We start from the raw sequence: 27,893 nt of genomic DNA on the forward strand, positions 1-27,893 counted from the left end.
GTCAGGCCAATTTACCTCTAGGGCATCAGTTGTGGTAGTCACAAATCTGGTGTAGGGATGGCAGTCCCAAGGGCTAATAGCCTTGAGACTAAGCTGTAAGCTCCAGGTGGAGAGAAAGAAGTTGGAACTGTCCCTTGAGGACAAAGATTTGGTACTAATGACTTACTGTGTGACCCTGGACCAGTCAGAGCCTGAGTCCAATTTTTCATCATAAAGAAAGAGATTATTTATCAATCTTCATTATTCAGGTATATGTGAGCTTGGGAAGGGGGTTGGTGTCATCATAAGGAAAACAAAGCACTTTCCTCATAACACTTCCCCCTCCTTCCCAAAGATTCACCAGAAACTATTACTACAAGATACTCTCAGAGACCTTACTATTGGCATATCTCCTTTTTTTTGTTTTTGTTTTTATCATATTATCCACGAACGTAGCTGAAAGACAGGGCTTATGATTTTTTAAAATGAGTACTCGCAATGTGTCACTCCTGAAGACGGGTGTAGAAGCATAGTATTTGTATCTTTGTTTCTAAGTGGCATGCACCCTTTTCTTCTTTTCTTTCTTCCTTTTAGCTTTCTTTCTTTTTTTTTTTTTTTCAAAATCAACTCTCCATTACAGAAGATGATACATTAGCTCACTTCCCTTTGGCCTTCTCTGTGGAAACACACTCTTCCTTCCCACCTTGTCCTCTCCATGTAATTTAACATGCTGAGTGTTGGGGGTGGATAAGTGGCTTAGTAGCTAGGAACATGTGCTGCTGCTGCAGAGGACGTGGGTTCAGTTCCCAGCGCCTGCATGATGACTCACAGCTGCGTGTACTTCAGTTCCAGGGGATGGATGCCTTCTTCTGGCTTCTTTGGGTACCACATACATACGTAGCACACAAACATACATATAGGCGCTCACAAATACACATAAATAAAAATCAATAAATATTTTTAAAGACACTACAGGTTTTTATTGAATTAATAATCCTAAAACACCAAGATCATTACAAATTTTTCCTTCGTCATACTTAGTAATTCTTTCTCTCTCACCACCTCTGTGTGGGGTGGGGTATGTGTGTGAGAAAGAGAGAGAGACACAGTGAGAAAGAGGGATCATGGATACCAATGAAAACTAATTACTCATTTTCTCAAGCTCTCAGAGTATTCATAATTACCAACTGGCCCCTTTTGCGTGTTAGAGGATGCCAAGCTGTCTGTCTTGAAGTCTTCTGACACACTCTAATCTCAGAGCTGTCGCAGCCCCCAGCCTGGGACCCAATTTGCTTCCGCCCTGCATCGCCTGCCCTGGGTCTTGAGTCTTTTTTGTACGTGGTCATCTTTCTCCTTCTTCTTACCTCCTACTCTTCTTCCTCTTTATTCATCATCTAGTAACTTTCTGAGAAAGTGTGATGAAAAGTAATATTTTATGGACTTGCATTTCATATCTGAAAACGCCTTTCTTGTACCTGCTCATCTGATGGATAGCTTGGCATCATATCCCTTTGTATGGAAGCCTTGGGGCATTAAGTGGTAAAAGGGGGTTTGTCTAACTAGAATAGAGAGGCAGCCTAAACATTGAGTCTTTTTTTCTTTCTACTTTCTTAGTTCATTACAACTTTGTAAATAGTCACATTCCGGTTTGTAGTTCCCAGAAAATTTCATGTGAGCAAATAGCACAGCTAGTGAGTTCAAATGAAGAAGACGGAGAGGAGACAGCACCTAGTGAGACCAACCAGAGCCAGTAAAGGTGGAGGACAAAGGCCCTGTTCTTTCCTTGTTCTTCTCTGTTAATGCCAGAAGACAGCTTCACCTGGCTTGGCGGGTGATGTAGCTGACTGCTGGAAATTTCATCTGCCCCAAGTAAAGATGTCACAATGCAGATAATTTCCTCAGGAAAACACAGCTGATTGCAGCAATTAACAAATCAGAGGTTTGGATGCACAGTTCAGAGCTTGGCAGGTCTTTTCTTGTAACTGAGTAAGCTGGTTCCATTGCCATCCTGAGTCCTCATGCCTACCTGGCTGGCTGAACAGAGGTGCTTTGTAGTTTTCCCAGTTCACCAAGAATTCTAGAACTGAATATAAGAGAACTATGACATTGTTGGCTCTGCCACATTGCAGGTTCTTAATAGGATTTGATGGGAAGGATTATTTTTCCCCTTTATGGACTTATTTTTGAGAATTCTGTTCATTGGGCGCTCCAAATCCATGCCAGCACAGGGCAAAAATAAAGCCAAGAAGAATCATGGGAAATTATAAATTTCCTTTGTACCTTCTAAGTGTTTTGTTTTCCTGTGCTTGGATTTAGCTTTAATAATCTGTCGGCCTTGTAGGCTCTTCGTGCGTGCTTTCATGTCTAATATGGATTTCATTCTTCGTCTTCTTCTTATTTCCTGTAGGTGGATTAGACTGTTCCATTCTGCTCTCTGGAACAGGAATTTCTTCTTCCTGCCTGATTGCTTCATGCCTTTATACTGTGCATTTCATGCCACAAATGTGCTTTTTCTTCAGAAAGAAAAATCAATTTCCTCTAAGCTGAAGGATGGCCCAGGGTTTTTTTAAGAACCTCCAATTCCATGTTTCAATTTTTTTAATAAAAGAATATTGCAAAGCTCTATAGTCAGTTTCCCCAAGCAAGCCATTTGTTCCGCTTCTGTGTTGAACTCAGTGTCAGCCACAGTCCAGTCTCCCTCTCTTACTAAGAAGTGTGTGTGTGTGTGTTTATTGGTTGTCTCGGTTCTCTCAAACCTTCAGGCATCCAGATGTACCTCTGCAACAAAGAACACTATGGCTACCTGCCCATCCCTCTGAAGCCCCATCAGACGCTGCAGGAAGACATCGAGAACCTCATCCATGTGCAGATAGAAGCAATGAGTGAGTGAGCTGGGACCCAGGGCAACAATGCCTAGTTCAGAGTCACAGAAACCAAAGCAATCGTGGTGGTTCTCCTCTTCTAGGCCTGACATCTCATGGCCATCATTCTGTCTTGCCTGGGGCGCAGATATTCATCGGTCTGTGAAATTCTTAAGTTTTTCCTATGAGATACAAATATAACAAAGTCATTGTCCTCAGGGAGCTTCCTACTTTGGCGGATAGCTGGTTCCATGAGTAAATGCTTGTCCTATAATGCAGTGAATGCTATAATAGTGCTGTGTAGAATTAATTAATTAATTAATTAATCTTATTTTTTTTTTACTTTCTAATTATATGACTCTGGGAAAGACACTTCTTTAAAGTTCTAGGGCAAATTCGTGTGTGTGTGTGTGTGTGTGTGTGTGTGTGTGTGTGTGTGTGTACACTAACAGCGATTATATATATATATAAAATCAGCTACTGAAAATAAGGAAATGTGACATCACACATATATAATCAGCTTCACAATATAATGAAGGGTGACGATTATTGTGACTCCATTTAGCTCTTCATGAAAGTGCTGACCCTTATTATTGTCATTTCATGGCTGGCAGCCTTGACTCCCAGTGTCAGCTCACAGAATGACCGACCAGACCTTGTGCTCTGTTGTGTTCTTCCACATGCCTGGGCATAGGAAAAGTTCTCGTACATATGGCCAATAAAGATCTTAATGATTATAACTTCCAAATGCACAAGCCCCTAGTCTAGGTAGACTTCCCTTGAGAAGAGCTTGTGGGCCCAATCTTTCACTGCACTTCCCTTGTGCATGGCCACACACGTGCTAAGCAGTGTATCTATGGCATTTTATTTAATCCTTGCATTTACTGTATCTCGTTTTAACTTTGTTAAGAGTTCACACCCTGAACTTTCCCACACAGGACATAACTGAAATATTAAATCAATTGGAAACTCACAGGCAACTCAGGGGATCTAAAAGTAAACTCACAGATTTTTCATTCAAACTTGTCTTTTAGTCTTAATGCCTTGTTCCACTTAAAGATAAAAGGCTGGTGGTTATAATGCAAAACTGGGAACGGAAGGTCCATGTAGGAAGGGTAAAGTGTTGGTAATGATGAAATCATAGCTATGAAATCTCTAACTAGAGGTGAATGAGATATTAAACCACACAGGACTTGGGTTTCACTAGGCAGTAGAAATCAGCTCCTGGAAGAGTTATTGAAGCATTAAATACGTTTTTTAATGACTAGATGTGGGATCCATACCTGTAATTTGAGTCACTCCACAAAGGTACTAGGAGTCAAAACATCTTATTTTCAGAAGATGGCAGGTTAGTTGAGAAGACAAGACTAATATTAAAAAGACCCCAGTAGTATAGTGTGCCATGAATGGAGCAGATGCAAAGGCAACAGGAATCTAGACAGAGAGAAGTCACTGTGGCCTGTGTGGTCACGTTCAGACCTGATGCTTCTTCAGCTATCTTGGATAGAAGTTGGTAGCTCAGACAAGAGGATTGATATGGTCAGGACACTACAGGATGAGGAAAGAGACTGAGCAGACAAGGAATTTCCATCCTGGAAGAAAGTGCGCTAAAATATTAGGAGTAAATAAAGTTTAAGAGGTTGAAATGGTTTGGCTGATGTGGTCCTTAATTAGACAATCCAGAAAAAGTAGAATATCCATCCTAAAGAACTAATGAAGGCTTTAGGGGGGAAAAGGGTCAAACTATAAATATTCACTCAACCTATGGATGTGCATAATTTTCCATAGTAATGAAATACAGCAATGAACAAAACAAGCAAAAACCTTGCCACCAAGAAATTACATTCTATCAGAGATATAGGTAATATATCAAGGAAGCAGATACATGAATCTTTGGGGGGAAATTCCAAGCAGAAAGAACAAAACATATAAAGACCACTAGAGAGGAGAAATTTTGGGAGTGTTCCAGGACTAGAGGCCAATGTGGTGGGGAATGAGAATCTGGATAGAGGGAGATGAAGTCATGGATGGATGCAGAACACACTGGCCATGGCAAGGAATTTGGATTTTATCCTAAGAGTAACGTGAACCCATAGGATGGTGTGGTGTGATTTATGTATTTAGAAAGATCACTTAAGCTGTGGTGTGGATATTAGAGTATAAGGGATTAATACATCTCTCCTGCTGAGAGATGTCAGTGTTTGAGATTGGAGCTGTAGCAAGAAGTAATGAGAAACAGACAGGTTTAAAGTACATGTTAGTGGCAGGGCCCATTGTACTTATGGAGGCTTGGAGGCAGTCCATAAAGCAAGGGGGGGATTAAGAATGACTCCAGTATTTTGGTCCATGTAACTTACTGAGTTGAAAAAGTCTTCACTTCATTGCGTATGCTTGAAGTATTTATTGCATGTCTGAGTAGAGAGGCAAGGAGACACGTGGATATATGAATCTATGGGTTCAGGGAAGAGAGTCCATCGAGAGAGACATTTGAGACTCATTAACACTACAAGGATATTTGAAACCAAGGAACAGTGTGACCTCATGTAGTAAAACAAAAGAGGACAGATTCCCCAGAGTAGACTAACAGTCAGAAAGCTGGGAATTAATAAGGAGGTGTATTTGGAGAAAGAGCCAAATGCTATTGGGAAGCCAAGTAAAATGAGGATGAAGAAGTGATCCTCAGTGATGTCAAACTAGAACACTGTACCAGACGCTCGTGTCTGAAATCCTAACACTTAGGAGGCTAAGGCAACAGGATCGACAGTTTCAGGCCAGCCTGGGCTACATAGCAAGTTCCAGACTATCCTGGGCTACAGAGTGAGACCCTGTCAAGAGAGGAGTGGAGGGAGGAGAGAGAGAGACAGAGAGAGAGAGAGAGAGAGAGAGAGAGAGAGAGAGAGAGAGAGAGAGAGAGAGAGCTGTCATCGGTTTTCATAAGAAGCACTTTAATGCCATGATAGGGACACAAGCTGATTGGAATTGGTGAAGAGAAGACAAGGGTGAGATGAGAAAAAGTGGTCTTGACAGGGTGTGGAATAAAGAAATGGCTGGCGCCGCTGGAGGAAGCACAGAAGTCCCTGCCCTGGTTGTCAAGCATGGGTCCCAGTCCGAGGGGCTAGGGTGCTGGTGCAGGTCTAGGCCCTGACCCTTTCTCTAACAAAGCATCCTGTTCTGTCTTCCAGTTGACAATCCTCCAATGGAACCTTCCCAGTTTGTGTCAGTGGTCCCTAAGTATCCAGACAAGATGGGATTTGATGAGGTAGGAAAGTCTCCCCCTCCACCACCACCCCGTGTGTGTGTGTGTGTGTGTGTGTGTGTGTGTGTGTGTGTGTGTGTGTGTGTGAATATGCACAGTACGCAGAAACTTGTGTGTTCATGTTGAAACAGAAGACCACACATCTGTCTGAGAGCAAGCAGGCAAGCTTGGCAACTGGAAAGGTCCCGAGGGACCTGGGTTTGTTGTCCTTCTCTTTCCTGGTCTTCACAAAGGAGGAGCGTAGAAAACTGAGTCCAAAGGAATTATGTAGCAATGAATGTGAATTTGCTATGTATTTTTACCAAGCTTTTTATGGAGATTCAAGGGTAAGGTAAGGAGGATGTATGTTTTAGGTTCTGGAGACATGAACTTTATTCCGCCGTAGCTGAGCGGATGGAAACTGTTCTAGAACACTCTATGCTTTGTTTTCTTTCTGCTTTCTTTCCACGGGACAAGGTGGGAGGGCAGAGTTAAAGGACAAATGAAGAGAGAAATACATTCTAAAATTCTGTCTTTTGGCAGGCGGGTGTTGCTGGAGGGCTTCTCTCCAGGTTCCACCAAGCCCCACAGTCCCACAATCCACTTATAAAATAATCACTCAGACGCTTATATCACTTATAAACTGTATGGCCGTGGCAGGCTTCTTGCTAACTGTTCTTTTATCTTAAATTAACCCATTTTTAATTAATCTATACCTTGCCACGTGGCTGGTGGCTTACCAGAGTCTTTACATGCTGATTGTCCTGGCAGTGGCTGCAGTGTCTCCCCCCTCAGCCTTCTACTTCCCAGAATTCTCCTCTCTCCTTGTCCCACCTACTTCCTGCCTGGCAACCTACTTCCTGCCTGGTCACTGGCCATCAGTGTTTTATTTATATAGAACGATATCCACAGCAGGCGGGAACTTTTGGTAGTTCCCTAGGACCGTGTCTACTGTGCAGTTTAAGTATATAAACAGCTCAGCAGAGGTGGGCGTTTAGCTCAGTGACAGAGCACTTTCTTAGGAGAAGTGAGGTCCTGGGTTCAGTTCCTACCACCACAATGAAGGGGGGGGGGAGAGAAAGAAAGAAAAAGGGTAGGGAAATGGGGGGAGAGTAGGAGAGTGGTGAGGAAAAGGAAGGAAGAAGGGAAAGAGGGATGGAGGGAGGAAGGAAGGAAGGAAGGAAGGAAGGAAGGAAGGAAGGAAGGAAGGAAAGCAGACTATAAAAAGGTGCTTTTCTTGGTAGTGTGTAAAACAGACAGATGGTCGTCAGGCCAGAATTGCGAGTCTGTGTGGCTGAGCCCAGTCAGTACTGAGGAGTTCTGTGGTCTGGAGCCATGACCTGCCAGGGGTCCACAAACAGAGTCAGAACTCTTCCAGAGGTTCTGGATTTAAGCCAAGCATTGTGCGTTGAACTCCATACACTTTAATGGGAGGAAAAAGCCTCGTCACACCGGAACATTAACATCTGTATCCCCCAAACATGCCCATCCCAAGGAGCTAAAGGAACTAGGAATTGGGATCTCTTCTACAAAACGGACTTGAAGCCAGACTTCCAAGTAGGAATGGGTGAATATCAAAAAGTGTGCTGTTTCCACAGAAGGCCGAAGAGGGAGGGATGAATTTCAATGTAGCAAAGTATAAATAGACCCTATTGAGTCTATTTCTATTTACTAAAAATAGTGAATGGTTTTCAAACCTGACCAATGCTGCAAGAGTGGCCTGACCAGTGCCACGAGGGTGGGCGGGCCCTACCTGGGATGGCCCCTCCCCTCCCCTCCCCTCCCCTCTCCTCCTCTCCCCCCCCCTCCCCTTCCACACAGCTCCCTCCTAGTGAGTGCCGCTCTCGTCCCTTGGGGGCTCTGGACTCTCCTCATTCCCTAGGAAACAACGCCCAAGTGTCTTTCAGTATCTTCCATGGTCCTCCTGGCATCATATTTCTGTGAGGACCAATCACAGCAAGGGAAACAAAACCAGGACCGTGGTCTCTCTCCGCCCCGGGCAGGACGTGGTGGTGTTAGGCCAGCCCTAGAAAGTGAGGCGGGCAGGGACCGGGCTTTCCACAGCCCGGGATAATCATCTCTCTGTCTGCAGCAGACATGGGCTGGGGAAAAGGGATGTCATAGGCCTTCCCGCCCTCCCATGCTGTGACCTGGTTGCTGGTGTCTGGCTGCGCTTGGCACTCAGGTCTTGGCTCTGTTTACTAAGTGTGAGCGAGCCGTCTGTGTCTTTCCTTCGTGGCCACTGGCTTTATTGCCCTTACCCTGGCAGGGCCCAGGACGGGACTATTATTTACTAAAAGCTTCCGCGACTGGAGGCCTCTGGTTTGCAGGGGACTTTTTTTTGGATTCGTGTCTGTTTGTTTTGTTTTGTTTTGCTTTGTCTCCTCGGGTGACCCCAGGTGACTCGGCGGTTGCGCAGGGGATGTGCCATTTCCTTCCCATGTCTGTAAAACCGGGGAATGGAGCACAGCCCTGGACAGGATTCTAAAGAGGGAGAGAATGAAGCGGGAAAGAACATAGTGCATTAAGCTAGGAAGTCCCAAATATAAGGCACACAGAAACATGGCATTTTTGTCTTGTTAATAATTATCCAGTTAAGTAAACCAAGAGGGAAGTCAAATCCTGCTGCACACGCCGGCTGAGCCCATCAAACAGAGAGATGTTGCAAAAGGATTCTGTTGCTCCCTTGAATCTATGTGTTAGAAGAGATGAGGCTATTTTGCAAGGGAAAATTGAATTCTGATCCTCCTAAAACATGTATTTAAAATTATATTCAGGATGATCACTGAGCCAAAACTCAATACAGTATAATCTGAGCCCCAATCTGACTATAAAATGAATATAATAACAATGTTATTATAAAACAGATATGTGCAGGGCTTGAGGGGTGGGTTTGTTCAAACTCCTCCTTTTCTAGATAGTAGAGCTAACGACCCAGAGGCATTCAATGACTTCCCCAGAGCCACCCAGAGGGTTAGTCAGAAGGAAGTCAGTGTCTTCTGCCATGTTCCCTGATTAATCAGGAGGGAAAATGAGTGTCCTCTGCCCTGTTCCTATAGGTTTCTCCTTCACTGCGACATAAATTCCCGCTGGCAGTGAACATCTCCCAGTTTTGAATAGTTTAATATTCAAAATCAGTTCACTACCGCTTGTAGCCAAGAGGCCCTTATTCAAATGTCAACTTACAGACTGGCAAGATAATTCTGTGGATGAAAGGGCTGGCTGCCAAGCCAGACGATGTGAGTTTGATCCTTGGGACCCCCACGGAAAGAGAGAACTAACTCCTGTAGGTGGACCTCTGACCTCCACACATGTGCCACGACACCCACAGCCACACATTTACACTGTACTAAATAAATACATACATGTGGAAGGCTAACTTACCCGCAACAGCGCTCCTGAGGCCTTAGTGGCCCCGTGATGTCTATAGACTAGTACTGCTGTCCATCAGGCATCCGCAGGCCGAGGTGCGGGGTCCAGGGGCACTCGGCCCTCTCTCAGGAACACGACATGCACATCCTTCCTTATTCACAAGCCAGCAGGTATTCTCTGTAGGGCACCCCACAAAGACTCACACCCAAGCCGTGTGTTGCACTACGCTCTCCTCTGTCAGGGGTCACCCCCAAGGCTTGTGAGACTGAGATCTTGACATGCGTCCTGGAAGTTTGGGGAAGACTCGGATTTCTCTTCGTTTTTGAAAGGTGTAAAGCTTACCTTGCAGGATGTGGATTGTGAGGATACCAAACACAGTACTCATGGGGTAGAGCCACAGTGGTCCCAGTTCCTGGATGAGGAAACTTGAGACAGAGGAACAACAGTCCTAAGACAGACAAACGGCAAGTCACGGTATTAAAAACATAAGTCTGCCGATGCATTCAGTCGCTTGGTTTGATTTAGCCATTTAGCAAACCACTTCCTTCCCATCAGCGCTGTATACATGAAGTTTAATTCACCTTTGGCCTTTTGGGTGGTATTTTTATTTTTAACTTTATTTTCTCAAGAGTAGCGAAAAATACATTTATCAGTGAATATCAGGGAAACAGCGGGATGGGCCACTGCAGATGGCTGCATTTAGACATCGGCTCCATTTGGATAAATAAATAGCATTTACCCCCCACAGGCCTAATAAGGAGCTACAACACTGTACCCCAGCTTTCTTCCCATTCCTTATCCCGCGAACCCCTCCGGTCCTGACATGTGCTTTGCTGAGCTTTCCGATCCACCTCGAAGACACTCCAGTCACGTGCGTCTCTTTCCCCTTATACTCCCCGCTCTAGATTTTCATGATTAACCTCAAGCGCAGGAAGGACAGGCGGGACCGGATGCTGCGCACGCTCTACGAGCAGGAGATTGAGGTCAAGATCGTGGAGGCCGTGGATGGGAAGTGAGTCTTCCGTCTGTCCCCTGGCGGGTGTGGTTGGAGCAGGGTGGTGCCTTCTCTGACTGAGAAGGCGTCCTGAAGGGAGGGACCGCTAAGGCTCCTGGCCACAGCCCCTGGCCACGGGTAACAGATGCTTGAGAGGGATGCCCGTAGTAACAGCGATGGATGCTCACTTTAGCCTGTAGAGTGGGCCTAGGACCCACTCCCCAGCCAGCGACCACTGGGCCTCACACCACTAGATGTGATTCTAGACCACTAGAACCCTGTCTCTGGCCATTCTCAGAGCTGTGGTGGTTTCTGTTTTTCTCTCATGTAGTAGAGGGAATGTATTTGGAATCGTGTTCAGATCTGAATAAAACAAGCAAACAAACGAAGCGAGCAGACAAAGGTCTCTGTGTTGTGTGAGGCATCTAGATTCCTCCCCGTCTGACTACAGTGGCCATTTTTCCTAGGACTGTGACAGGAAAATCACACATACCTAGGACTGAATGTAACCCAGGTTAGCCTTTAACTTGTTATTCTCCTGGCCCAGCCTCCAGAGGGCTGGGGTTTACAGGTAGGTGTCTGTCAGGTGTATCTCCTACGTTTATGCCTCTGATCCGTGCTGAGCTAAGTGTTAAACATGATTCGAGGCAGGGATTCCCTTCTGGTTTGCATATGGTCATTTGACTTTCTCTGTACCGCTATTCAAAAACTATACTTCACCCTCGGAATTCTTCGTCAAAAGTCAGTTGATCGTAAATGTAAGAGACTACTTCTGACCTCTTAATTTCACTGAATTAATCTACAGATCTGTCCTTATGATAGTCCCACATTGACCTCATGACTGTAGCTTTGTGTTTTAGGAAGTGTGAGTCCTGTACCTTTATTATTATTTAGCAAGGCTCTTTTACCTTTCATAGGTGTGTGGTGTTCTGTGAGTTTTAGTTGCTTTACACACACACACACACACACACACACACACACACACACACACACACCAGCTCGGATTTTGATAGGAGCTGCACTAAGTCTACAGATCAGTTGAAGGAGTGCCAAGAATCATCACAAGTCACTTCACTTTCTAGATCTATGTCAGTTCTTGGAATGAGGTTCTGTTGCCTTCAGTTTGCAAGTCTTTCGTTTACATTGATAAATTTATTATTATCATTTGTTGGTGACATGGTAATAAAATTATTTCCTTAATTTAATTTTTGAATATTTATTACCAAATGTATACAAACACTATTGGTGTTGTATACTGATCACGTACTCGGCGACCATATTTATCAGTTCTAATTGCGTGTGTGTATGTGTGTGTGTGTGTGTGTGTGTGTGTGTGTGTGTGCGCGCGCGCGCGAGCGCACATGGATGTATACCCATTGCCTTGGCTTTCTGTAGGCAAGACCTTGTCATTTACAATTGGAGAAAGTGTTGTTTTTTCTTTTCCAATCTGGATACCGCTTCTTTCCTTTTCTTGCCTTATGGCCCTGGATAGTGCCCTGAGTATAACACTCAAGAGAAATGATGAGGGCTGATACTTTTGTCGTATGTCTTAAGATCATATCCTGATTTCAGAGAGAAAGCATTTAGGGTTTCTCTGTTAGGTACTATATTAGAGGTGCAGTTTTACAGAGTTGATGGTGTATACCTTTAATCACTGTTCTTAACATGAAGGTTTGTCAGATGCCTCTCCCATTGAGATATCACATAGCTTCTTGTCTATCAACATGATACCTTGATTTGCCTCATCTTCACATGCTAAAACCACACTTGTAATTCTGGAAAAAATGTTCACCTAGTCATCCTATACAATCCCTCACTTCTGTTTGCTGGACTCTACATACTAGTATTTCCAGAAGATTCTGTATCTATATTAATAGGACTATGGGCCTGTAGTTTTCTAGCTTTGCTTCAGATCATACTGGCTTCATAGAATCATCTGGGATTGGTTTTCTCCTGCTCTATTTGTTTTGAAAAGGTTGTTAAGAATTTGCATTAATTCTTCTTTAAACATCTGGCTTTAGGCTTTTCTTTGTGAAAGATTTCAAATTATTAACTCAACTTCTTTCCATGTTTTATACCTATTCAGAATTTCTTGTTTTTCAAGCAATTTCAGTAGTTTTACTTTTGTATAAATTTGCCCATTTAATTTAGGGGTTTTTTATTTTGGCAAACAAACATTTATAGTATAATCTTTTTTACTTCTATAAGGTCAATAGTATACCTGCTCTTTCATTCTTGAATTTAATAATCATAGTAGTAAATGGATCTACTGGCTTTGTTTATTTGTGGGTCTAGGTAAAAGATTGTCAGTTTTGTTGATCTTTTCAAATAAAAAGACGTGTGTGTGTGTGCACGCGCTCTGTGATGTTTTCCATTCTATAATTTATTTATTCCACTGTAGTCCTTAGTGTTCTCTATTTCCTATGTAATGTGAATTTAATTTGCTTTTATTTTTCTAGTTTTCAAAAGTGGTTGGTTAGATCACATATATTCCTTTTTTAATTAGTTACAGCTATAATTGTATATCTAAGTACTGTATTAAGTACAATTCATAACTTGCAATATACTGCATTTTCACTCATTCCAAAATATTTTCTAATTTCCCTCATGATTTCTTTTTTTAGCCATAGATTATTTAGAACTTTGTTAACTTCATGGGTTTGTGAATTTCTCAATTTCCTTTGTTATTCATCATTCCACTGCGTCATTTTAACATACTTAGGTTTGATTTATGGTCTTTGTGGTCTTTATGGTCTAACACATGACTTTCTAAGAGAATGCATCAGGGACACTTGAACACATGCATATTTTGCTATCATTGAATGGAGTGTTCTACAGATGTCTGTAGGTCTATTGGCTTATAGTGTTATTCAAGTTTTATTTATATGTAAGTGTTATATCTTCCTAAATGATTTATCATATTTCATATTTCATTGTCTTTAGAATATATTTTCTCTACAGGTTTATTTTTCTGATATTAATACAGCCCTTCATCTCTCTTACGGCTATTGTTCACATCATGTATCATTTTACGTTCTTTTACTTTCAACCTATTTGTGTTTTGAATTTAAATCCTGTCTCCTGTGGACAGCAGATAATTAGATTATTTAAAACCCCTTGTTGTTGATGACAATGTTGAATCCATTTGCCTTCACCTACTTTTTTCCCTGGCTTCTAAAAGCTTAAAGCAGGAGGTAAAGACTGGGGTCTTTGGGACTCTTTTTCTGGGAAAATTTACAGCTTTGAATACAGTGTTGCCTCCCAGATTCTCAGAAATATAACGGAGACTTTCAAAAACCCATATTATAAATATTTTTGTCTTCAGTTTTCCTTTTAACTGTTTTGGGTAGCCTCTCCTTAGCCCTAACTGGTAATGCTGCCCAGGTAACTCTAACATTAAAGCTGTTTTGAACAAATACCTGCAGAGAGGACTGTTCACAGAGAATGAACCCAGAGTCCAGTCAAACAAAGACAAGCTCTGAGAATGGTGTTTCTGGAGACTGGCTTGAATCGAGATGGTGTCCTGGGGACAGGTCCTTGGGGAGTCCCAGCCTACCCTGTCACTTTCAGTTTTCACAACTGCTCATGGTTTTGTGAGGTGGCTGGTTTTCAAGCATGCTGTAGGGCTGGGGAGAAAGGAGTTCAGTTAAGGCAAAGCCTACAAAACCAACTGTGCTTACAGAGAGTCCACTGCTGTTTTCCTCAACACATACTCTGTGGGTTACTGTGGGACCTTAGTTATTTTCCAGAGTTTGGGGCCATTGTCACCAGCACCTCATAGCTCTTACAGAGAGACCTTTACTCTACCATTTGGGAAATTTATGTGTGTTGTTTTATTTTATTTTTACCTTGTTTTAGTTTTAGGTGCAAAGGAATGCCATATGTGCATGGTTTCTCTTCTCATTAATGCCTGTCCTTTGCAACCAGAGGTGGAGCCTTTCTGTCTGGATTGCCCAGTCCCAAATAAACACACAGAAGCTTATATTAACTGTAAATGTTTGGCCAATGGCTCAGGCTTATTACTAGCCAGCTTTTACATTTAACTTAACCCATAATTCTTATCTATGTTTAGCCATGTGGCTCATGGCTTGTTACTTGATTTTATATATGTCTTGCTTCCTCAGCTCCATCCTACTTCTCCCTGTATCTCCATTTGGCTTTCCTGCCCAGTCTTATACTGCCTGGCTATAGGCCAAAACAACTTTATTGTCAACCAATGAGAGAAACACATATTCACAGCTTACAGAAGGATCCTCCCACAGCATTTCCCCCTTTCTGTCTAATCAAAAAGAAAGGTTTTAACTTTAACATAGGAAAATTATATATAACAAAACAGTTATCAAGCAAGAATTACAGTTACAATATCTAGTCTATTTGTATTTGGCAAAATTAAAAAAAATGCTCTATCGTCTATCCTATCTTTTTGAGTCTAAAGTTTCATATCTAATTTACCTTTTACCATAGCTAAGGAAAACTATAACTATTTAGTCTTCAGCTCCATCAAAGACCCCAGAAGGATATAATATTACCTGAGTAAACAGGAAGTGCATTGCAAGCAACTTCCAAAACTCTAGAAATGACAAAGATGTCTGGCTGCCTAGACAGTTATCCAAAGTTCTTTTGTAATGTTGGGGTATCCATCTGCAGCCTATAGTCCTAGAGTATCTGGCAGACGTTTTTAGTAAAGCAGGAAATTTGAAGGAGTGTCCAACCTATATTGGCAAAGTTTATCAGTCACTTTCCTCTGTGTCCTGCAGAATGTCTGGCAGTTTCTTATGTGAAGCAGGAATCCTGAATGACCATTCTACCTTGTTTTGGCAAAGTTTAAAGGTCCTGCATGTCCAGTTTATACAACATACTGTCAAGCAGTCCAGGCAAGAGCAGTTTCTTGCCCAAATGGCTAGCCTTACCACATTGAAAGCAAACTCCATAAGGAGTTTCTTCAATGGCCATCATTCTCTTTGAAGTTTGGTGCTGCCAGGAGCAGATGTGTCTCACTGTCAAGAAAAGTCTAAGTTCTTAAAACATTTTAAATGCCGTATTCTGTAGGTCTTTGAATTTTTGGAAGATTACCTATCTGAAATATATATACAAAAATATATCTTTGTATATCTAGAAAACCTAACTAACATGACTATAAGTTTGACTATTACAGATGACTATTAATCTGTATTTTTCAATTATACATTACATTTTTAAATAAGCTGCATGAACATAATACCTTAAACAAGAATACAAATATACATACAGTATAACAAAATTGACTTTAAATTTGTATCAATAAACTAAAATCCATACCAATGTAAAATATTTTGAGGTTAACAGTTGTTTTTTTTTTTGGATTAAAGTAGATTCAATAATCTACCCTTTTTTCATTATAATAATCTACCCTTCCCCCACCATTTCTATATCATATCTCCCTTTCTTCTTTAGAAAGAGATTGACTATGACCATTAACAATTCATAACCAACCCCCCTTAAATGAAAACAAACATTCATAAACAATATTTTGGGAATTTGGGTGTAGTTCTCTGGACTACTTCCTGTTAATTGGGGCACTGGTAATCTTATGGTGACTCTGAGAAAATTTGAAACAATGGCCAAGTCCTGGGAAGACCAGCTACAACCTTTGTTGATAGATATCACCTGTCAAGGTTCAGAAGGTCCCTTTGATCAAACCTGGTCCATCTTAACCTGGAACAAATCTGCAGCCACTTGTTTCCTGTGGAAACAAAAGCTGCCTCTCCAAAGTAATGCATCTTTTAAGCTCCATTTTACAAATGTATTTTTTGGCTTCTGTTTTAAAGTTAAGGCATTCTTAACATATCTAGGCTGGTGTATTTCATCAGTCCCTCTTTCAATCCCATGTCTCTCAGTAACTGTTCTTTGCTTGTCAGCATTCACAACATTCAAAATCAGCACAACACTACACAGGGTCCAGACTCCCTGTGTATTTCCCATTTCTATGTGACTTGTTCTTTTTTATTATTTTACTTGTCTCTTTAAAGACTTTATTATTTTATTTTTAAACTATTTATTCCTTTCTATAACTGTCCATACCCTTTTTATTTCTTTCTTAAGCCTACACACATTGTAAAACACACTGGAACCTGTTTAGAGGTATTTCTGTCTGGACCTCCTTTTTACTATGTATCTTTTAACCTTTTTTTTTTTTTTTTTGGTCAGCATGAGCAAAAGCTAAATCCACCACACAATGTACTGTGTGGTTTGGAGACACCTCTGCATGCTGTGGCAGGAATTGTCATGCTGTAGCTTAAGCCTGCACACTGTAACATCTGTGTACTATGGCCACATGAAAAGCACAACTAGAAAGATGTTTCTGTTTATGTGTTTTAGAACTCCCCTTTTTTAAAGCTTTCTCAGGCCTTCTGTGGATATACAGGTGGCACATTGGAGCTCCATATGTAACCAGAGTCAGAGCCTTTCTTTCCTGATCGCCCAGTCCCAAATAAACACACAGAAGCTTATATTAATTATAAATGTTTGGCCAATGGCTCAGGTTTACTACGAGCTAGCTCTTACATTTACATTTAAATTAACCCATAATTCTTATCTATGCTTAGCCATGTGGCTCATGGCTTGTTACTTCATTTTATATATATCTTGCTTCCTCAGTGACTGGCTGGAGTCTGCCCTGACTCCACCCTTCTTCTCCCTGTATCTCCAGTTGGCTTTCTTGCCTCCCTTTATTCTGCCTGGCTATAGGCCAAAACAACTTTATTGTCAACCAATGAGAGAAACTCATATTCTCAGCATATAGAAGGATCCTCCCACAGCAATCCTCTGCCTTTCCAGGATGTAATGTGCCCTATAAACTGCTATTCCTTCATTAGGAGAGTACTTTTTCAAAGTATTTAGAAAAATCTATGAAAAAAAAAGAAAAACATGTTGGGCATGGTGATGGATGTACACATGTAGAAGAGGCCATTTTACCTTCATCATGCTCACAATGCTACTGTGGTATACCAACCCAGAAGACATCAAGAGAATTATAGGAAACTGAGAAGTCTTTCTCCATGTATAGAAAGGCTCTGAAGAAACATGTAGACTCTCTCTCCCCGCCCCCTCTCTTTTTCTCCCCTGGAGTGGGGACACCTTGACTTAGATGTCTTCATGCATGTTCTTTGTCAAGCAGGGCGCTCAACACAAGCCAACTGAAGGCCTGGAACATTGAAATGCTACCAGGGTACCGTGATCCCTACTCCTCTAGACCTTTAACGCGGGGTGAAATTGGCTGCTTCCTCAGTCACTTCTCCGTCTGGAAAGAGGTAATTAATTCTTTAGAGGAACAGTGTGGTAATGAGGAAGAGGGAGAATGGAACTTTCCAGGTGAATTAGAACCAGATGCAAGAGGGAGCCTCTGGTTGTCTCGGAAGCATGCTTGAAAGTTCCTCCCATCAGCCCAAGGCCAGCAACAAGCACACTAGGATGGTGGCCTCAGGCTGTTTGGGATGGCAGTGGGTGTGGGTATTCATGCCATATGAACTTCATTTTTCTTACTTCATCTTCACTATAAACAGGAATGATTTATGTCTGTCTGTCATGTTATCGTTTATCAAATGAATTCATGCAAGACTCTCACAGGAGGCATGTGAGGCAGGCTTAGGAAAGGATGGATTCTTTTTACACGAGTAGAAATCATTAACTGTCTTCAGGTAAGAAGAGTCAGGGCCATAGCTTGGCCCTGTATCATACATATCCAGATACTAATGGGGGCGGCATTGGTGTGCAGGGTACGTGAACGAGGCTCAATTCTCACAAGAGAGGAGAATGACAAAAAGGAAAAGAAAAACTCAAGACAGATCCCTTAGTACCTTCTCTCCTTTAATGACCCAGTTCCTTGCTTGTCTCTTCACTCCTTAAGCTTTAAACAAAATGTTACGGAAATATATAGAAGCACAGAGATCATAGGCTACTGTCAGTGAGATCGCACCCATAACAGGCACCCATATTAATATATACTGGGATCAAGAAACAGGTGACAAGTATGCCAGAGGTGTCCCCCCTCTACACAGCATTCTGGTCACTATTCTCCATGGGCCGTCACCGTCCTGACATCTGACGGCATGGTATGGCCTGTCTTTGTACTTTCCTGTTTGTGAGTGGACCCACACAATACGTATGAGCTCTCAGGACTGCATATGAGAGATGCTAGCCTGCGAGATTGTTACCACTGCAACATTGATTTGGTTGTAGATTATCTATCCTCATATGCCACGATCATCTACACGTCCTGCTGTCGACAGATATTTTCTTGGATCCAAGTTATGAGCTTTCACAAATGAACATGCGTATCAAAGCTTTCCTACAGTCTTTCCCCACTGATGGCCTTTACAGGTCATTGACCGGGCACTGGAGAAGACGCTCGTCATTGAGGATGATGTGCGTTTTGAGCATCAGTTTAAGAGGAAGCTAATGAAGCTGATGGATGACATCGACAAGGCTCAGCTGGACTGGGAACTGATGTGAGTCACAAGGCGGATAGCACTCAAAGGCAGTTTCTTCCAAGGTACAGAAAGCTCACCTCCCTAGCTGGTAGGAGCCCCGACTCAAGCTTCCTCCCATTGGCCTGGTTTTCACACCACAGTTGTTTCCAGAAATAAGAAGTAGGGAAAGATTGGGCGGTTGTTTTTACCTCCACCTACTGTCCAAGGTGAGAAACTACAGGGGATTTTTTTTAAATGAGATTGAAGTTGGCCAGTTGATCAGGGGCCTCCGGACAGAGCCATGGAGAAGCCCCGAGGACCCCTTGGGAAAACAATGGAAATTTCACCTACAAAGCAGTGGCTGTGCGCAGCGTGTGAAGAGGGAGTAGTGGGCATTCGTTTAAGGGCTACCGTGTACTTGAACCTCAGCTCCCAGGACAAGGGTGGACTCGGCAGTCCTTGATGGGGTGGGTGTGGGAGGCTCGGAAGAAAGCTCCTCCACAGGGATGGGGTTGTCTAATAAAGGAAAACACTGACCACTGGGCTTGTGACAGGAAGCCAGGCTCACTGAAGGGGTGCTGGCCTGGAGCTCATATGACTGTGTTTGTCTCTTGCCTCGAGCTAGCATCTTTTCTTTCTCCTCCCTTCCTTCTTCCCTGTCTCTCCCTTCTCTCCTGCTCTTTCTCTTCCTTTGTAAAATAAGCGATGCTTTCTGTTCCCTCCAATGAGGCAGAAACGTCCCGAGGTCCCCAGCTGGCTTCTAAGGTAATATTGTCGCCCCAGAGCCTGCTCGTTTGGAACAGCCCACTTTCCCTGCCCTTCCGTCCTCATCAGGGAAGATAATTTCGGACCCTGTTTTCACAGAAAAATGGCCCGTTCTGAACGGAAAAGGAAACCCAGCATGACCCAACTAACTTCTGAGTTTCTTGGAAATAGACCTCAAAATCAGTACAGTGTAATCACAAGAGGCCTTCCCTGTCCAACTTGAGTCCCGCCATCCATATTCTGAACAGTTTGCTGGGGTCAGGCTTCTGGTCTCCAGAAGTCACTGCTCTTCGGCCCCTCTGCATCTGTGGCTGTACGGCCTGTGGTCGAACCTCATGCCCACACAGACTGGAAGCTGTGCTGCACTCATGTGACACACGAAAAGCACCTTTGACTGACACTTGAAAATCACAGAAAACGCAGGCCGGGACACTTAAAGCAGAGGTTCGGCACACATCCCTTCTCGTGTGCGGCATGGTTGGTGCATTCTCAGGACGGAGTGCCGTCAGATCCAGGAAGGGCGGCTGCCCTGCTAAGGAGGAAAGAGTTAGAGGGTAGTCTAAAACCCGCCACCGATCCCTCTTTTAAAGAACTGTTAACTGCTTTAATGAAGAATTACTCACACCAAACCCAAAAGCTAACCATCCATCCATGATTAGCAGCCTTGATGTTTCCAGGAAAGAGAAATAATAAATTGGGACGATTTAACAGTCATGGGACTTATCTGTGGAGTTTTCTTCAGTAGCTACACTGTGAGCCAAATATGTTATTTCAAATGTTCTGACCACACTGAAAGTTAAAAAATAAATGAGGTAAAGTGAGTATTTAATATATTTTATTTAACTGAATATATCCACATATCACTATTTTAGCATGTAGGTAATATTTCTAACCATTAATGAGATACTTTATGGTGTTTATACTATCTCTAAAAGCCTATATATAATTACACTCAGAACACGTTTAAACCCAGAAAATAAAATGTCAACTGTTAAACTGTAGTCTTACCAAATAATAAATTTGCTTTTCAGGAAGAAAAGCATTTTACAGGGCTAAAATATCAAAATCATAACTTACTTTTAAAACTCTCTTTAAGTTTCTGAAATTATAATATAATTTCATCATTTTCCTCTTTCCCTTTCCTCTCTCCAATCCCTCCCATGTAGCGCTCTTTCTCTCTCTCTCTCTCTCTCTCAAATTCATGGCCTCTGCCTCCTTTTCATTAATTTTTATTACATATATGTATATTCTATATATTTATGTAAATATATATTCCTAAACATATAAATAGAACTTGTTTAGTCTCTAGACTAGGATGAGTATGTATATGACTTCAAGGCTGATCACTTAGTATTGGATACCCAATTTGGGGGTTCTTCCCCAGGGCGGGGAGACTCTTGCTCCAGCTCTCAGTATTCCTTGGTTTCCTATAGTTCTTCATCTAGGGTTGAAAGCCCACGAGATATCACTCATCTATGCTAGCATGTCGTCTATGTTAGCAGGTCTTGTTTAGGCAGCCATGTTGTTGAGACTTCCTGGGTGCAGCTTCCCTGACATTCCTGGGAGATGCAATCTCACAGCAGCTGTCCTGTCCCCCTGGCTCTTACAATCTTGCATCCCCTTCTTTTGTGATGTTCCCTGAGCCTTAAGTGTAGGGGCTGTATTGAGGATGGGCACCACCTAAATTGGAATTTAAATTAGTAAGATTATAAACTCCGTTCCTCTGCCCATGCAGCCACATTTCAGGTATCTAGTAGATGTTTCTTTCCTGCTACGCTCAAGAAACCCCGACTCTTCAGTCTGAAATGACAGTGACTGTGAGGACGGATGCTTGAGGTCCCCAGAAGAGCTGAAGACGGACCATGTTCTTCTGCATGTCTCGGTGCCTCCTTCAGAGTGTGGGCAGAGTGTAAATGGGCAAAGACTTTCAGAGCTGACATTCCAACTATCTAGAAGGAACCCTTTGCGATTCCTCTAGGTTTCTTTGCACTCTACTGCTGACTCTGTCTACCACAACCTTTTCTGTTCTGTTCACACCAGCACTTGGAAAGTGGTACGGAAAGCATCCATGGCTGAAACTCTGGGGATGTAAGGACAACAAACTCAAGAATCCCACATCTGGCCTCTTTTGTTCCTTTCCAAACTCTCTAAACACAGCTGGAAATCCCATATCATGCCTGGGAAATCACCCAAGCAATTTTTTTCATCTCTTTGCATCTTCCCTCTCTGGCTTAAAGACAGACCACTAGGCCTGACGAGTAGGGGTGCTGATAAATGGAGCTGGGGAACTGACGTCATGGGGACCAATAGCAATTGTGGATACCGATGGAATGTTCTCTGTGGTAGTGTGCATTAGCAAAAGACACAAGAGTCCAGACTTTAAAATATCTTTTCAAACTAAGTGTGTGCTCTAGTCTTGTAATAGCCGATACCCTGAAATCAGGTTGACGCTTTTCTCCTCACCCCCTTTCCTTACAGTTACATCGGCAGGAAAAGAATGCAAGTCCAAGAGCCAGAGAAAGCGGTGCCCAACGTTGTAAATCTGGTGGAAGCTGACTACTCCTACTGGACACTGGGCTACGCCATCTCTCTGGAGGGAGCACACAAGCTTGTGGGCGCTGATCCCTTTGGGAAGATGTTGCCAGTGGATGAGTTTCTGCCAATCATGTACAACAAGCATCCTGTGTAAGTCTCCTGCCATGGCCGCCTGTCCCTTGGGCACACACTGTTCAGGAGTTAAGCCTCCTGGGTAGAACTTGGTATTTTTTCTAGTTCTATGGCTTTTCTAAAGAATCCTTCTATTATCATAACAAAGAAGGTTGAGTAGTCCCTTGAACAGACAGGAAGGATGAGGCAGAGGAGGTGAATGCCTTGCCCAATGTCCTCTTCATCACCCAGTGCACAGAACAATGGCCTGCTCTGAATCTACTTGTCTGTTTGTACTTCTGACTCCATAACTTCACATTCCTGAAGCTAAAGGTCATTTTCTCAAGCACCCTAGATTTGGGGTTCATTCTGTTCACTCCATGTATGTACCGCTAGATAGGCACACATCCTCTCAGTGCTCTTCCTGTGAGAGATAACATAGACCCATGAACAAATCATCATGGTATATTGTGGTACTCATAGTCATGGGGATGGCAAGAAATTTGGGAAATGAGGAGGTGGCCCCTGAGCCAGATATCGATGGAAAATGAAGTACAGTGCTCAGAATCCCAAAGGCCTATGACCAAGACACTTATCAAAAGGTCTGGTAAGTGATGGTTATCGGTCAGTTCTCACAGTAGGCTATGAACCCTTGGAGGTAGGAGCAGCTGCAAATCTCTGGGTCCTTAGGGTATGTGTCATAGCTGCTCAGCCAGTACTTCCTAAACTCATGAGTGGAACAGAAGGCCAGGTTCTCACTTTGGCTCCTTCCCTCCATTGCTAAGTGACCTCCAACTCTGACCTTCACTTTAGCCGCTGAGGCTCCCAGGATGCAGCTGGCTCATTTCGTCTCCTGCCATCAGTAAAGATGGAGCCAGCTACATGACATCTTTTATGCAACATGCTTTACCTCTGAATCCTGACAGAAACATAGAGTCAAACCATTGTCTCCTGAAACAGAAAGGAAATTAGTAATTACTTAATTTGATTTCACTCACAGGCAAAGATACTGCATAGGTATCCTTCATATAACTTTCACAGGAGCCCTTGGAGGAAGGCCAAGATGTCCCTCTCCTTTCCAATTGCGTAGAGCCAGGGCAGCAAGCAAGAACTGGAATGCAGTGCCCATCTAGCATTCCTCCAAGCTGTCTCCATGTCACTTACCCATTGCTGCTGTTGGGGTCTTAGGTGTCTGTAGCATGAATCTTAAAAGTTCTTATTAATAAAATCAAACCTGAGCCAGGTATTAGGGTGAACACTGGAAGATCAGAGAGACGGAACAAGCCACAGCTAACCTCACCTGGCCAACTTCTTAGCTGGTCTTGTTTCCTCAGACTGAAAGCTTCTGTGTCCTCATCCCAATGGCTCTCAGCTGAACTGCTGCTTAAAAGTCTGAAGCTTAACCAGCTAAAAGCTTCTAGTTCCTGGTCCTCACGCCTTATATATCTTTCTGTTTTCTGCCATCACTCCCTGGGATTAAAGGCTCGCTTTCTGGGATTAAAGGTGTGAGTCACCATGCTTGGCTGTATCCTTGAACACATGGATTTCTGCCTCTGGAATGCTAGGATTAAAGGCGTGTGCTACCACTGCCTATCCTAAGTATCTAGTGGCTTTTCTGTTCTCTGACCCCAGATAAGTTTATTAGGGTACTCAATATTTTGAGGAACACAATACCACCACAGGTGTCGTTTGTTTCTTCAGGAGCAGGACACTGGTTGTCAATCAATCGTGTTTATTTATCACTAGGAGCCCAGCAGAGTTTAACTTTCACCTTTCAGAGTAAGACTTGAAGCTCCTTCACCACACTGTCCAGCCCAACTGCAACAGGTCGGGCCTGCCTTTTTGGCTTCAATTCGTTTGTGCAGATCCTCTGAAAGTTTTAAAGAAACCCTTGTGTTTGCAGCCTAAGGCTCTCTGCAAACGATACAACTTTAAAATGCAGGAAATGAACCTGGGCGGCTTCCGCCCCTCACGTGGCCATGCACATCTCGTTACAGAGCCGAGTACAAGGAGCATTATGAAGGCCGGGACTTGAAAGCCTTCTCTGCAGAGCCCTTGCTTATCTACCCCACGCACTACACAGGCCAGCCGGGCTATCTGAGCGACACAGAGACTTCAACCATCTGGGACAACGAGACAGTGGCCACCGACTGGGACAGGACACATTCCTGGAAGTCCCGGAAGCAAGGACACATCCACAGTAACGCTAAGAACACTGAAGCACTGCCACCACCGACTTCTCTGGACACTGTGCCTTCAAGGGATGAGCTCTGAAAGCTCCCCGGGAGCACGGTCCTCATGGTTCATCATGGTCCGCATGGTTCATCACTGGCTGGTTCTTCTAAAGGGCTACTCATCTGTTTGTTCCAGGTTTTTTTTTGTTTGTTGGTTGTTTGGTTGGCTGGCTGGTTGGTGGTTTGTTTTGTTTTGTTTTGTTTTTTGTTTTTAAAGATGGCGGTCATCTAATCAAAGTGATTTGATGTGATTGATCAAAACAACATACTTTGGATAGTGAGGAACGCAGAAATCGAAAACCAAATTCGCTGGGATACCTTCACTGGAACGGCTAAGTTAAATTTCAGTCCAAATGCCCAGTTCTGCTCACTAGCCACAGAATGCTGCTCGCCACACTGATGTGGCAATGTGGCTCATATTCTTGTCCAAGAGATGGCACCCACAAGCTGTCACAACAGTAAGGAGGCAGGCAACGCAGACAAGCCACTGGGCCTGTTTACTGACCCCAGTGGTCCATGTCATGTGACACATGTGGCCTTGAAAATGTCAAGCCACCTAGACTATATTTATTAGTCTATTTTATGTGACCTTGAAAATTGGCCTATGTAACCAGTGCCTGGGGGTGGGGAAATCAGACCATTAATTGAGCTTTTATCCAAAGGAACTCTGTCATGAGACTATTACAAAGTGGATGTTTTGTTCTTGGCCTCATTATCCGATGGGGTGAGTAGCTGGCTTGGGCTGAGACATGGCTCTTGACCATCATGGCAGCTAGATCTTTCATTAAAATATCTAGTTCCCATGTGGCTATAATATTTAGATATTTATGGGGGAAAGATCTCAACCTTCGGCATTTTTACTGTGGCTTCTTGAGTTCAATATGTACTATTTATAAAGAAAACTGTAATATATACAAGGTGAGGTACAGGGTGATTCCAGCCTGTGCTGGGGTTCACCTGCTGCCCCAGCACCTCCCACCCTTTATGACACTCTTTGCCTGGGAATGAACTGCAGGTGTGACTTTAATGAGTCACTGTTAAGAGGCAGAACACATTTCAGATGTCACAATTGTTCTTGCCTTGGATTATAATAATTCATTATAGTCTGAATTATTTATTTTACAAATGTGGAAAAAAAACATTGTCTGGAGAGTGAAGCAGAGAAACAGATGTCCCAGGCTCTCATCCCACACTGGGGAACATCACTGTAGACAGGTGGGTCCAAAAATCTGAGCTGCCTGAATTTCTCAGCTGGGCTTTTGCAGGGAAGCCCTCTGGGGAAAGAGGCGTTATAACCAGTTAGGACTAAATTATTTTCCAGTGAGCGTGGGAGACCTTGGTCTGGACAACAGATAGAAGTCAACAATCTGCAACTCTTGGAGCTAAAATAACATCCTAAATAGACAACACCCTTTCTCAAAAGATGGCCCCAGAAGCTCATTTCTTCATAGACTAATTTTACGTCAGGGGCAATGTCGGACTGTGTCATGGCGTCGGGACTCATAGCTGGGTGTCTGAGAGCATCTTTCGATGGTTCGCCTCTTCCGGTGCTTCACCTCGGCTGCCGGGTTGTTTGTCTTCTCCGCCAGCTGTTCCACTGAAGCTGAGAAGCCAGGCTTCTCCAACTCCAGTTTGCCTCTCCTCATCTAGAAAAACAGGAAGAGCATAGGAGAGCTTTCGGGAGAAACCTTAGGTGTTTAGTATGTTGTCTGTATTTGATGTGCGCAGGTATGCCTGGCTTTAACTGTGTTTTTTAGAGGATGGGAGGTGTGCGGGGAGTGGAGGGAGACTGGGTTGCTTTTTGTGGTGTTCTTGTTGTTGTTTTAACGGAGAACTTTTCCCCATTTGCCCCGTCAGCTGGTCTGACGGATTTAAGAATTTTCATTCTTAAAAGACATTGGATTTCAAGGCTAGAATTTTAGATTAGGACCTTTCTAACTGTGAATAAAGTTCCGGTTCTGTTTGTCCAGCCTGTGTTTCTGATTGCTCGGATTTGAATCCCCAGTAATGTTTTCCTGTGAATATTATAAACTGCAGACCTGGTACTCTAAAAAGTCATCTTTTCAGCAATCCAGAGGTTCCTTGACCTCACACTTGTCCCCCTCCCTTCTCATCTTAAACCTGGACACCGGACCTTTGCGGTGACAACCAAGACTTCAGTGCAGACTTTGCCTCTGGCCCTGGAGCTGTTCTTAGTGCCCGAGAAGCTGCACCCCATCCTGATTCTCTCAGGATCCAAGCTGGGATCTTCTGATAGGCAGTGCCGGTGCTGCTGTGTGGGCTGGCACCTGCAGGCTGCAGAAGAGGCATCCCTTGGAATCCCTTGGGACCCTGAAGGAGCAGGCATCCCCACACCCTGGTCTGTTGTACTGTGCTATTTCAGGGTGGGGAAGTGATGAGCTGCCTTCTGGAGCTCTTCCTAAAATTAAAACAAAGAACCTTACATCTAAATTATGCTTGCTCCTTGGCTCCTTGGCTTAAAAGAAATCCAATGTCTTTTAAGAATGAAAATTCTTAAATCCATCAGACCAGCTGACGGGGCAAATGGGGAAAAGTTCTCCATTAAATTTTCTTCAGAGAAAACCTGTCACCCCAGAGACGCCCATATAAACACGGCTGAGGGAGGAAGCTGTAAGGAGGAAGGACTCATTGGGGTCCCCTGTGAGCTTCGAATGACAGCCCCTTCGGCACAGGGCATCTGAGGCAAGGAAGGAAAGCCTAGTGGCTTTTCTGTGTGTCCGCTTGGAGAAGAGACCTAACGGTGGTGGTTTTCCTCATGCTACCACAGACGATGGAGAAAATGGCACCTCCGCTTGTGACAAGGATGGGAAAAGATGAGCGTGCTTTAGTGTTCAGGAAGGAATTCTGATGGAAGTATTAGACACCGGGTGGGATCCCAGGGCCAACAGAATGTCATTAAAATTTGGGGGGCAGGAGGCCAACTTTCTTTCTGCTCTGTGAATTCACTGAAAACTCTCTCTTCCACCCTTATGGCCTTCTTCTCCCTTCCCTCCCCCTCCGTGTGTGTGTGTGTGTGTGTGTGTGTGTGTGTGTGTGTGTGTGTGTGTGCTTGCTCCCACTGTACATGGTCATAATTAAAATGGTCTTGCGTGGACTGCTCCCACCACACCGACTGCACTGCTCACAACCCACGCCATCCTCCCCTGGCTCTGAGAAGGATGGAAAGAGTGAAGCATCATCTGAGGATCGATTCCCTTTACTCTTGAATAAACTACATTTTTTAGGCCCCTCCCTGGTTTCTCCAGCATCATTTCCCTTGAAATGGGTGTGCCAGTCAAATTCCATGTCAGAGCACTTCCAAGGTCTGAAAAACATCTGCTTCGAGGCCCCTGGGAACCT

The 27,893-nt window shown here is 43.5% G+C and overlaps 1 protein-coding gene across 2 annotated transcripts in view; it reads left to right on the forward strand.

Moving 5' to 3' along the window:
- The window catches only part of Colgalt2 (collagen beta(1-O)galactosyltransferase 2), a 101,268-nt gene extending 74,766 nt beyond the window's left edge, over nucleotides 1–26,502 (forward strand). For both annotated transcript variants that reach the window (XM_015998554.3, XM_076547617.1), the window contains exons 6-12: nucleotides 2,742–2,861; nucleotides 6,023–6,099; nucleotides 10,353–10,459; nucleotides 17,598–17,730; nucleotides 18,800–18,927; nucleotides 22,132–22,338; nucleotides 24,297–26,502. In XM_015998554.3, coding sequence (XP_015854040.2) covers nucleotides 2,742–2,861; nucleotides 6,023–6,099; nucleotides 10,353–10,459; nucleotides 17,598–17,730; nucleotides 18,800–18,927; nucleotides 22,132–22,338; nucleotides 24,297–24,573 — 1,049 coding nt within the window. In that variant the 3' untranslated portion in view covers nucleotides 24,574–26,502. The remainder of the gene's footprint in view (nucleotides 1–2,741; nucleotides 2,862–6,022; nucleotides 6,100–10,352; nucleotides 10,460–17,597; nucleotides 17,731–18,799; nucleotides 18,928–22,131; nucleotides 22,339–24,296) is intronic.
- The last annotated feature ends 1,391 nt before the right edge of the window (nucleotides 26,503–27,893 follow it).

Source organism: Peromyscus maniculatus, chromosome 11, assembly GCF_049852395.1.
Source record: "Peromyscus maniculatus bairdii isolate BWxNUB_F1_BW_parent chromosome 11, HU_Pman_BW_mat_3.1, whole genome shotgun sequence".
NCBI lineage: Eukaryota > Metazoa > Chordata > Mammalia > Rodentia > Cricetidae > Peromyscus > Peromyscus maniculatus.